Below are 12440 nucleotides of genomic sequence, written 5' to 3'. Positions count from 1 at the left end.
GGAGGTGTTGATACCCCTGTATAAGACTGGTGAGTCTTCATCTAGAGTATTGTGTACAGTTCTGGAGACCTCACCTTCAAAAAGATATAAACAGAATGGAGTCTGTCCAGAGGGTGGCTATTAGTGGTCGTCGACATAGAGCATATGTGGACAGACTTAAAGATCTCAATATGTATACTTTGAAAGAAAGGCAAGAGAGGGGAGATATGATAAAGACTTTTAAATACATGTGTGGCATAAATCACAGGAGGAGAGTCTCTTTTTCAATTAACAGGAAGTTCTGGAACAATGGGGCATAGGATAAAGGTGAAAGAGGATAGATTCAGAACAAGTAACCTGAGGAAATACTTCTTCACAGAAAGGATGGTGAATTGAGCCTCCTGGTGGAAGTGGTGGAGATGAAAACAGCATCTGAATCAGGAGAGCTTGGGACAAGTACATAGGTCTCTAAGAGAGAAAAAGAGATAGTAGATGGCGTGGATGAGCAGACTGGATAGGCCATATGGTCTTCATCTGGCTTCATTTTACTATGTTTATAAGTTTGCTTCCCTTGAACTGTTTCTTAATTAATACCTGTAATGATGGTCTCCTAAAAGCTGGAGTTTTCTGTTTGGTATTTGGGGTGCATTCGGTGTCTGTCTTCATTTCTGACACCTTTCAGATTCCATTTCTGGAACATCATAATTTTTCAGTGCAGCAGAAGTGTTTTATGCATCATAGTAACATAGTAGATGACGGCAGAAAAAGACCTGCACGGTCCATCCAGTCTGCCTAAGACAAACTCATATGTGTATACCTTACCTTGAATTTGTACCTGTCCTTTTCAGGGCACAGACCATATAAGTCTGCCCAGCAGTATTTCCCGCCTCCCAACCACCAGTCCCGCCTCCCATCACCAGGTCTGGTACAGACCGTATAAGTCTGCCCTCCCCTATCCTAGCCTCCCAACCACCAACCCCTCTTCCCCCCACCTGCTCCGCCACCCAATTTCAGCTAAGCTTCTGCACATCATTTAAGGGAGTGGGTGCCAGTGTCACAGATCATTCCCTACTAGAGCCTACTGTAACTCATCTATTCTAGGTTTCTTATTTTCAGAGGGAGTGAGGATAAATTGTCTGGATGATATATAATCTGGGAAGCATATTCAGTTTCATCTACCTCCTGTTGGTTTCAACTCCTTTTTCATTTTGGAAACTGATGAGCAAGCTGTAAGCCTCCATATGGTGTACTTTAGGATTAGGGCATAAGCATAATAGTTATTACACTGAAGAAGAATTATTTTGATAGTTTGGTTTTGGTATAAGATAGCTGCAGAATTATGAATATCAAAATTAGTTGCATTTCATATACTGCTTTTCCTGTAGGGACAACAAGGTAGTGTACAGTTGAAGAATATTGGTTGTGTGCTAGGAAGACCACTGAGATTTTCACTCAAAGGTCTTTTTGACCAGATTTAACTGAGTGTAAAGGCTGAACAAGAAGAACCAGCAGTGACTGGCTCTGCTGATGCTGTTTAACCATTCCCCCCCTACTAATTTACTTATAGGCTGCCCCAAAGCTATAGGAATCGAGCAGCAATGTAGAGGAAATCTAAACAAATTTAAAATTAAGATAGTAGCAAGTAATAGTCAAGACATAATAAAGAGAAAGAATCTAAAAAAAAAAAAAGAGAGAGAGAAATCCCAAAAAAGAGCAGAGCAGCAAGATTCAAAGAATGCAAGTCTAAGACAACAAGGCAATTTAAAAGTAGAAAGATAGCAAGCAATTATTGGTTTGTTTGGTTGGGGGGGGGGATTTAAGTAAACCAAACTAATAGCAGTCCATTACTTAGAGATAATGGCACTAAACTGAGGCTACACACTTCTGGTTATCAGTTTTGCTGTTTCTGACACAAAGTTACAGCAGAGTCGGGGGGGGGGGGGTTGTTGTTTTTTTGCTTTCTACCTTGAAAGGTACCTATAAATCTCAGCCTTGGAGCACATCACTAAAATATTTTACTAATAGGGCTGTGGCGAAATGGTGAATTTTCAAGCATATGAATTATAAGAATGTTTCATAAAGTGTATTTCTCTAGTTTGGCCAGCAAGTGGTGCATGTTTTATGTTTAAAGCTGTTACAAAGAAATGACTGGATCCTAGGCTGTATCGAGAGAGAAGTAACCAGCAGAAGAAAGGAGGTGTTGGTGCCCCTGTAAAAGTCGCTGGTGAGGCCCCATCTGGAGTATTGTGTTCAGTTTTGGAGGCCGTATCTTGCTAAGCATATAAAAAGACTAAAAGCGGTCCAGAGGAAAGCGGCAAAAATGATAATCGGGCCTGCGCCGTAAGACAAATGAGAAGAGACTGGATGGGCCGCTGTCGGGGACAGGATGCTAGGCTCGATGGACCCTTGGTCTTTTCCCAGTGTTGCATTACTTATGTACTTATGTAGACTGCAAGACCTGAATATGTATAGCCTACAGGAAAGAAGGGACAGGGGAGATATGATGCAGACATTTAAATACTTGAAAGGTATTAATATAGAAACAAATCTCTTCCACAGAAGGGGAAATAGTAAAACTAGAGGACATGAGCTGAGGTTGCAGGATGGTAGACTTAGGAGTAATGTCAGGAAATTATTTTGTTATGGAGAGGGTGGTCGATGCCTGGAATGCCCTTTCGAGGGAGGTGGTAGAGACAAAAACAGTGACAGAATTCAAAAAGGCATGGGATGAACACAGAGGAACTGTATTTAGAAAATAGATGGTAGAAAACAAAAATAAATTAAACAAAAATAAACTTCAATAGCTGTAGGGCGTGAATGTGTGAGTGACACTTCTTGTTTTTAGGCTGCTTGTATCCAAATTAGCATGAACCAGCCATTCTCAACTGGGAGGGGTAAAAGAAACCAATGCTAAGTGCATATGAGGAAGTACCTTTTATTCACTTACAAATAAAATAGTTTCTCATGAGAGATCAATTCAGTAACATAAAAAGCTGTTCACTGAATCTGCTTCTCTGAAATACTCTTCTGAAATGGCAGCTTATATCGTTTGTTTCAGACAATGATTTACATGACTTTTTTTCTGCAAACTGCCCTTCTCACAGATTATCTGATTCCCAGCGTCTGGTTCTCTTAGGCTGCTTGGGCAACATTCTTCTGCTGTTTACACTATCGTTTCCAAGGCCTCCCTTGCTCGTAAGGGTATCATAAATACCAGAGATCATGCAGGCTCATCAATCTTTGATAGATTCCTGTGTCACACAGGCTTATCAATTTCTGGCCTTATAACCCAATCCATATTGCATATCTGTGCTCATAATTCTACATTGGACAGCTACTCCGACTGTGAAGAACTAAGGCCGGTGCCAGGCAGACATTTTAGGTCTGTGTCTATATGTGGCAATCCAGTTTAGGATAGGCTGGAAAGGGCTTGAATAGCAACTTCAGTAGCTGGAACTGAGGACAGTGCTGGGCAGACTTTTACTATATGGGTCCCGCAAATGACAAGACAGATTTGGATAGGCTGGAGAGGATTTTGTCAGCAACTCCAGTAGGTGGAACATGAAGAGTTATGCTAGCCCTTGCTGTCAGTAAAATACAGGCCAATGGCTCATAATAAGAGCTAGGCTTCTTAAAATCAAAATCATCTCTGATACAAAAGAGAGCTAGCTTGTAAAACTCAGAGATCACCTTTGACACAGTTACATTTCACTGTAGCAAGTGCTGAACTGGCAAGGGAGGGTGCATTTGCTCTGGGACTGGCACCTGCGAGACGTCATAAGCAAGAGTTGCTATGGTTATGTAGAGATAGTACTGGGTCAGCTGCATAGGCGTAGTTTGACTGTTTCATTTGGGGGGCAAAGGATGGGGGCGGAGCATATTAGCATATTCATTTGCATATATACATATGCAAATGAATATGCTAATATGGAGGAAGGAAGGGAAAAAGAGCTGGCTTTTTTTGGGAATAAACATAATGAATATGTATGAGATATCAAGCCAGCTCTTTCTCCCTTCCTTCTTTCCTCCTTACCCAGCATTCCTTCTTCCACTCCAGTAGTATTTCCCCACCCCCTTTCCCATACCATGCCAGTGTTGACCTTAGAAATGCATAAGCTCTGTATGTAGATCCTTCAAGAGGTAGTGTGTCATGATTTAGGCTCTACACCCTTTCTGATGTTTTGGTGCCACCTCAGTAAAGCCAACACACAATCTCTCCACTGCAATACACTATACACAAACTTGTGCAAAAACACACTCATAACCTTACTAAACCATAACAGCACTAATTCCAAGGACAGGACGAGCTGCAACCTTATGCGTGAAAAGGCAGAACTGTAATTACACCAGGCTCTAAAACACCAGTACACTACCTCGTGAAAAACACATGACACAACAGACATGACATAAGGAACTAGAAAGCAAAAAATATGAAGGCAAAATACTGAACTGGAAAGTTAACTCAAGAAGTCAGACCAGAAAAATTGAAACTTACATGCAAAATTTCACAGATGCACATTTCAAAAAGCTGACATATTCCAATTAATAAATTCTGAATAAAATACTTTTTTCTACCTTTGTTGTCTGATCATTTAGTTTTTCTATTCGCTTTGGTCCCAGTGTCTTCTGTTTTATGCAGTGTCTTCTTTCCATTTGATATTCCATTTAATAGATTCAAAATAAAATACTTTTTTGAACCTTTGTTGTCTGGACATTTTACTGTTCCATCATGCTGGTTCCAGTTTCCTCTTTTCCTGTCTTTCTGCTAATTCTCCTTCAACTGCTTGCTGTCCATTTGTCTTTTCTCTTCTCTCCTGTCTTATTCCATTCCTTCACTACACCTACCTTTGACACATTATTTCTTTTTTAGCTCTTTCCTCTCTGTTTTGTTTCTTTACTGCCTCTCTGTTCACTTAAATTTCACCCTCGCCTTCTCCTTTTTAGTTTTCAGCTATTAAATTCCATTTCCTTCTCTCACCCACTAGCTGCCCCATTCCTCTTCTCAGTCCTTCCTCCAACCTTCCATTTCCTTTCATCTTTAATCAACTGTCCATTACCACATTTCTGCCCCCCCACCACTATCATCCTCTCATTTGTTTCCTTCCCATCTCCCCTTTGGCCTCTCCCAAATAGTTCCACCATTTGCAGCATCTTCCTCCCTCCAACCTTCTAGCCCAGCACGCCTGCTCCCTTTCTCCCCTTGTAGCCTAATATCTCCCTGTCCCTTCCACACACACACCCACATCCCAGCATCTTCCAGCCCCCCCCCCCTTCCCTGTGGTCCAGCATTTCTTCCTCTCTCTTCCCTCCCTCCAATTGTCCAGCATTTCTCCCTCACTCCCTTCTGTCCCTGGATCCACAATCTCCATCTTTTTCTCTTTCCCCTCTAGTGTATATCTATCCTTCCCTCATCCATCCCCATGTACAACCTCTCTTCCCTCCTTCTTCTCACCCACTGCCCACATCACTCTCAGTATCTCCCTTCTTTGCACCCTGGGCTCAACATCTATCTCTTTCGTTCTCTTCCTTCCCCTTTTAGCATCCCCCCCCCCCCCCCCATCCCCATACAGCATCTCTCTCTGTCTCCCTCCCTCCCACTTCCATGTTCCAACATTTCCCCTTTTCTCTTGCTGTCCCTCCCTCCTCCTCCACATCCAGCATTATTTCTCCCTCTCTCTCCCCCATGCATCTCCCCCCACCAACATTCCCCACCTCTCTCGCTCACCTCTACCTAGCATTACCCCATCACCCCAACAGTGCTCCTGTGACTGTCTCCCTGCCACCAGCCAGCATGCTGCCTCGGTCTTCCCCGCCAGCGCTGCCTCGGTCCCTGACTCCCTGCAGCATTTTTGTTTTCACCCGTCCTGTACCCGTCGCCATCAGCACTGCCATTCATTCTCACAGGCAGCCTCGTTCCTGCTCCCCTTTGCCGTGTCCTCCGGCTCTCTCTGATGCACTTCCTGTTACAGGAAGTGCATCAGAGAGAGCTGGAGGACGCGGCAAAGGGGAGCAGGAACGAGGCTGCCTGTGAGAATGAATGGCAACGCTGACGGCGACGGGTACAGGTCGGGTGAAGACAAAAATGCTGCAGGGAGTCAGGGACCGAGGCAGCGCCGGCAGGGAAGACACAATTAAGCCCCGCCAGTTCGCCGGTGCGACTCGTTTGGGGGCAATGCCCCCCCCCAATCTACGCCCATGGTCAGCTGCACCCCGGGTGAGAACATCCAAAGGAGGGGGCTAGGGCAGAGTTTGGGGAACATGCAAAGTCATCTAATAAGATGCGCTCTGAGCATATCTTGTTTATACTTAGAGCTTGAGAATGTGAAGTCATTTTGATCAAACTGATAAGGGCCAAGAAGGGTATTAGGACAGAAGGAAGGCTACAAGAGAAGGCGGGTGACAGACGTGTCGTGTAATGCTGCTCCATCATATGACTGCCTGTATTGCTATTGGTAAGATTGAAATAAACTATCTCCTTATATCTCAGCGAGTCCTTCTGATTATGGAGTTTGTTAATTCCTAGACTGTGTAAGAGCAGTCTGGGGGAGTATGAGGTCAGAGTAATTGGTGGGAACACGCAAATTATTTACTAGAGAGAGCCACTGGCTTCCGCGGCCCAAATGGCAGAGGCAGATCTAATTAATTTACAAACATAAGGGCAGAGTCTGGTGGACTTCTGTGGTGTATGCCCCAGAAACACCAAAGAAAGACTCATGATATAAAGTATGTAATATCACATTCATTGTTAGAAACATAGAAACATAATGGCAGATAAAGGCCATATGACCCATCCAGTCTGCCCATCCTCTGTAACCCCTAATCCTTCCTGTTCCTAAGCAGTCCCACATGATTATCCATCCCATGCCTTTTTAAATTCTGGAACAGTCCTTGACTCCACCATCTCCACCGGGAGGCCATTCCACACCTCCACCACCCTTTCTGTGAAATAATACTTCCTTAGGTTACTCCTAAGCCTATTCCCTCTTAACTTTGTCATATGCCCCCTCATTCCAGAGCTCTCCTTCATTTGGAAAAGGCTCTCTTCCTGTACATAAATGCCCTTCAGATATTTAAACGTTTCTATCATGTCTCCTCTCTCCCTCCTCTCTTCCAGCGCATACATATTAAGGTTCATAAGCCTGTCCCTATAATTTTTGCATTCAAGACCACTTACTAAACGTAGCCGCCCTCTGGAACGACTCCATCCTGTTTATATCTTTCCGTAGATGCAGTCTCCAGAACTGCACGCAGTACTCCAAATGAGGCCTCACCAGAGACTTATACAACGGCACTATCACCTCCTTTTTCCTGCTGGTCATGCCTGTCTTTATGCACCCAAGCATCCTTCTGGCTTTGGCCATCGCTTTTTCTACCTGTTTGAAAGCTTTAAGGTCGTCAGACACAATCACCCCCAAGTCCTGCTCTTCCTTCGCACACTGAAGAACTTCACCTCCTATACTGTACCGTTCCCTCGGATATTTGCGACCCAAGTGCATGACCCTGCATTTTTTGGGATTAAACCTTAGTTGCCAAATATCAGTCCATTCCTCTAGCTTCGCTAGGTCCTTCCTCATGTCATTCACACCCTCCAGGGTGTCCACCCTGTTGCAGAGTTTAGTATCATCCACAAAGAAACAAACCTTACCAGACAGCCCTTCCGCAATATCACTCACAAAGACGTTAAAAAGAGCCAGCCCTAGGACCGATCCCTGCGGTACTCCACTGACACGACATCCTTTTCTTCAGAGCAAGCTCCATTTACCACCACCCTCTGTCTCCTACTATTCAACCAATTTTTAACCCAATCAATTACTCTAGGTCCCACACTGAGGGCACTCAGTTTATTTATCAGTCGCCTGTGCGGAACCGTGTCAAAGGCTTTGCTGAAATCCAAGTATACCACATCAAGCGCCCCTCCCACATCCAACTGTTTGGTCATCCAGTTGAAGAAGACAGTCAGATTCGTCTGATACAACCTGCCACTAGTGAAGCCATGCTGCCTCAGGTCCCGCATTCCATGTAGTTCAAGAAATGTCACAATCCTCCTCTTTAGAAGCATTTCCATTAGCTTACTCACCACCGAGGTCAGACTGACAAGTCTGTAATTCCCAACCTCCTCCTTACTTCCACTCTTTTGCAAAGGAACCACATCCGCCCTTCTCCAGTCCACAGGGACCACTCCAGTTTCTAAGGAAGCATTGAAGAGGTCCGTCAGCGGAGCCGACAGAACTTCTCCGAGTTTCTTAAGCACCCTCGGGTGTATCCCATCAGGCCCCATCGCTCTTCTACTTTTAGTTTGGCAAGCTCCTCACAAGCACAGTCCTCCATAAATGGGTCTTGGTCTACCATACATCCATCCCCTTTAGCCTTTGTTTTCTGCAGCCCTACCCCTGGTCTTTCATTCATGAACACAGAGCTAAAATAATCGTTAAGCAGTTCAGCTTTATCCTTATCATCTTCCACATATTTCTCTCCCTCAACTTTGAGCCTCACAATGCTATTATGGCACTTCCTCTTGCCACTTACATATCTGAAAAAGATCTTGTCCCTCAATTTTACCATACTAGCTATCTTTTCCTCCATTTGCCGCTTCGCTTTCCTGATAGCTTTTCCAGCTTCTCTTCACTTATTTAGGTATTCTCTCCTGTCTTCATCTTTCTGAGTCGTCTTATAACGTGCAAAGGCTAGCCTCCTTTCCCTTTTCTTTTCAGCCACTATATTCGAGTACCAGAGAGGCCTTCTTTTCCTCTTTCTTTTATGTAATTTTCTAACATAAAGGTTAGTTGCCTTTAATATAGCTCCTTTCAGTCTTGTCCATTGCTGTTCTACATCCTTCAGCTGTTCCCATCCCGCTAACTGTTCCTTGAGAAATTCCACCATCTTGGCAAAGTTAGTTCCTTTGAAATCCAGGACCTTCAATCTCGAGTGAGCCCTCTCTTCTGTTTTAATATTGAACCATACCATACGATGATCACTAGATGCCAAATGGTCCGCCACCTTGACGTTAGAAACGTACTCTCCATTCGTAAGCACCAGGTCCAGAACAGCTCCATCCCGCATCGGTTCCATCACCCACTGCTGGAACAATTCTTCCTGTAGGGGAATCTAAGATCTCTTTGCTTCTAGACGACCCTGCAGCCGGGACACCCCAATCAACATCTGGCATATTGAAGTCACCTATCAGTAGTACTTCCCCTTTCCTAGCTATCTTGCGGATATCTTCAATTAAGTCCCTGTTCATTTCCTCTGACTGAGAGGGAGGTCTGAATATCACTCCAATATAGATACATTTTCCTTTCCCTCTTTCCAGTTTAACCCACAGCGCTTCTTCCATACCCCACATGTCCTGCAGTTCTGTCACTTGGATATCATTCTTAGCATATAATGCCACACCTCCATCCTTTTTTCCTACTCTGTCCTTCCTGAATAGATTATAGCCAGGTATAGCAGTCATGGTTCTCCGTGAACCACATCTCCGTGACCACCATTAAATCAAAGTCCGCTTCATCATTGTAGCCTCAAGTTCTAGAAGTTTGTTTCCCATACTACGGGCATTGGTATACAAGGCTCTCCAGATTTAATCATGAATTGATAATGAATGTGACTTGGGCAGACTAGATGGACTGTTCAGGCCTTTATCTGCCGTCACGTACTATGTTATTATATGTTACTGTAAATCGTTCAGTTTGTATAAGCACAGATAAAAGCATAGGCAATGATTTTGTGCCAGTGATGGATGTGTGTCTTTTTATACTTTCTCAGGTTACAGTGCACCATACCTGTCTGTGTACAGTGAAAATGCAGTTGATGTCTTTGATGTGAACTCAATGGAATGGATTCAGACAATTCCTCTCAAGAAGGTAACTGACATATAGATTTCCATGTAAGGCGTGTGGCACAGCTCCTGAACAAACCGTAAGAAGAAGTTGGCAATGCCTAGGTTGTGCAGTGGTGTCCCTGCCACCATAGGGACTAGACATCTGCCTAGGGTTGCAGAATTTGGGGGCAGTGGCATGGCTCCAGTGCACCTTCGACCTTCTAGGCCTGTTGCTGCATCCCCCTCCCCAAACACACACACACCTGCTGAGCCAGCTCAAAGAAGATAGTGTGCTACAAGGGCCCTGTAAGAACAACTGAAGTGCTGTGTTATCCTGCCCTTTGTGGGGGGGGGGGGGGGGGGCAGAGCAGTGCTTCAGTTCAGGCCTTTATTTACAAGGCCTGTGTAATGTTCTCTTTCAAGCTTGGAATGACATGGGAGGAAGTAGGGAATGTCTCTAGGAGGTAGGAAAGGGGAGATGAAATGCTGACCATCTACTGGTGGGAGGTTAGAGAGGAAGAGGGGATGCTAGCAACCTTGGGGGGTGGGGAAAGAGGAAATGCTGGCCATCCTGGGGAGGGGCAGGTGTAAATAGGGAAATGGGGAGATTTTGAACATAGGGGTGGAGTGGTAGCACTTTGAGCTACTCATAATGGGTGAGGGGACACACAGCTGAAGGTTCACCAAGAGTATACCTTCCAACCAGCCCTGAGATCTTGGTGCTCAACCATTCCTCGAGGCCAGAGATTTTCAACCTTTTTCACCTCATGGCATACTGACGAGGTGCTAAAATTGTGAAGACACACTATGAGTTTTTTTTTAAGGATGTATCAACTCAACCACCTTCTCACCCTGCCCCCCCCTTGAGTTGTCCTCCCCAACTCACACACATTAACTTAAAAAAAAAAAAAACACTAGTCTATAATATTGTTTTCAAAAAGGCAAGAGAAAAATTTAAGAGCTCCTAAGAATTGAGAAAAAAGGAAGGAAAAATCAGGAAGAGGCTTAAACAATAGCTTGATTGGCACCTTCATTTACCCTGACCCAGAGAAGAAAAAACAATTTTTGGATGTCCTCAAACACTGGTACTCTTCACATATGCAAAAACTGAGCTTGCGCAGAGTACCAGCATCATCAGATCAGGAAGCAGCTGCTGACTGCCGAGCTGTGCTTAGGCGCTTCTGGACGCCTTCAGGGTCATCTTTAGCTGGCAGAACTTGGGGATGGGGGATTCCTACCAGCCACCACAGCCACTGAGAGTCTCACAGCACAACTGCAGACCATCTATGGCACACCAGTTGAAAATCACTGCTCTAGGCTTCTAACCTTAGCCATTTGAATTTTCAAAATATTCCTGATAGATATTCATGAGGATTGGTCTGAGCACCCCTGGCTTAGGATACAGAAAAAGCACTGATGAGATTGCTCTGAATAGCTGATTGACTCAGTGGAGGGAGAGAGAAAGACAGTTATTTACATGCATGTGTGTATATTTTTCATTAATAATTATATATATATATATATATATATATATATAATATATAAATAGCTGTTCTTCATGATCACGTTTGTCATTATATATATATATATATACTAGTAAAGAAGGCCCGTTTCGGTAGGCAATGAAACGGGCGCTAGCAAGGTAATCCCCCACCCTCCCTCGCTGTCTCGCTCTGTCCCCTCCGAGACCCACGCCCCCTCCCTCCCTTCCAGTTCAAGGCCCCCTCAGGCCCCTCCCACCGTTACAGACTGCCCCCTCCCTCCGATTTCAACACCCCCCTCCGCGTTACTGACCCCTGGACCCCCCCTGCCGCGACCCTCTCGACCCCCCCTTTCTGCCGAAAACCCTCCCCCGCCACCGTCGCATACCTGTGCTGACAGGGGACCCCAACCCCCGAGAGGCGAAGTCCTCTTCTCGTCTGTGCCAGCGTTGCTTGCTGAATGGTCTGATCAAGTTTCTGTGCGTGCGTCTGTGCTTGCTGAATGGTCTGATCAAGTTTCTGTGCGTGCGTCTGATGTCAGACGCACGCATAGAAACTTGATCAGATCATTCAGCAAGCAACGCCTCAGCAGCCGAGAAGAGGACTTCGGGGGTTGGGGTCCCCTGTCAGCACAGGTACACGACGAAGTTGGCTCGCGCTGCTATGTTGTGATTGGGCACTGTCGCTGCTGACGCACCCGGAAGTGGGATCACCTCACCACCTCTCCCTCCACTAGTCCGTTCCCCTCTCTCTCCTTCCCCTCATTCCCTTTCCTCCTTTCCTTAAGTTACTATTGAGGAAACTACACTTCTCCTTTCTTCCTCAAAATGTACCACCTGTTCCTCTGATTCCCATTCCAATGCCATCTCTCCTGCTCTTATTCCTTTTATCTGTCACATTCTCAACCTCTCACTTTCCACTGCGACTGTCCCTGCTGCCTTTAAACATGCTGTGGTCACACCTCTCCTTAAGAAGCCTTCACTCGACCCTACTTGTCCCTCTAATTACCGACCCATCTCCCTCCTTCCTTTTCTCTCCAAATTACTTGAGCGTGCTGTTCACCGCCGCTGCCTTGATTTTCTCTCTTCACATGCTATTCTTGACCCACTACAATCTGGTTTTCGTCCTCTCCACTCAACCGAAACTGCGCTTACTAAAGTCTC

The 12440-nt window shown here is 45.1% G+C and overlaps 1 protein-coding gene across 1 annotated transcript in view; it reads left to right on the top strand.

The window, feature by feature from the left end:
- The window catches only part of LOC115465558 (serine/threonine-protein kinase MRCK alpha-like), an 806479-nt gene that overhangs the window by 688934 nt on the left and 105105 nt on the right, over positions 1-12440 (top strand). The window contains 1 exon segment of the mRNA XM_030196108.1: positions 9742-9839. Within this exon segment, the coding sequence (XP_030051968.1) occupies positions 9742-9839 (98 nt within the window).

This window comes from Microcaecilia unicolor, chromosome 3 (genome assembly GCF_901765095.1).
Source record: "Microcaecilia unicolor chromosome 3, aMicUni1.1, whole genome shotgun sequence".
In the NCBI taxonomy this organism is placed as follows: domain Eukaryota; kingdom Metazoa; phylum Chordata; class Amphibia; order Gymnophiona; family Siphonopidae; genus Microcaecilia; species Microcaecilia unicolor.
The sequence above is the reverse complement of the archived record's forward strand: the minus strand, read 5'-3'. Positions and strand labels throughout refer to the sequence as shown.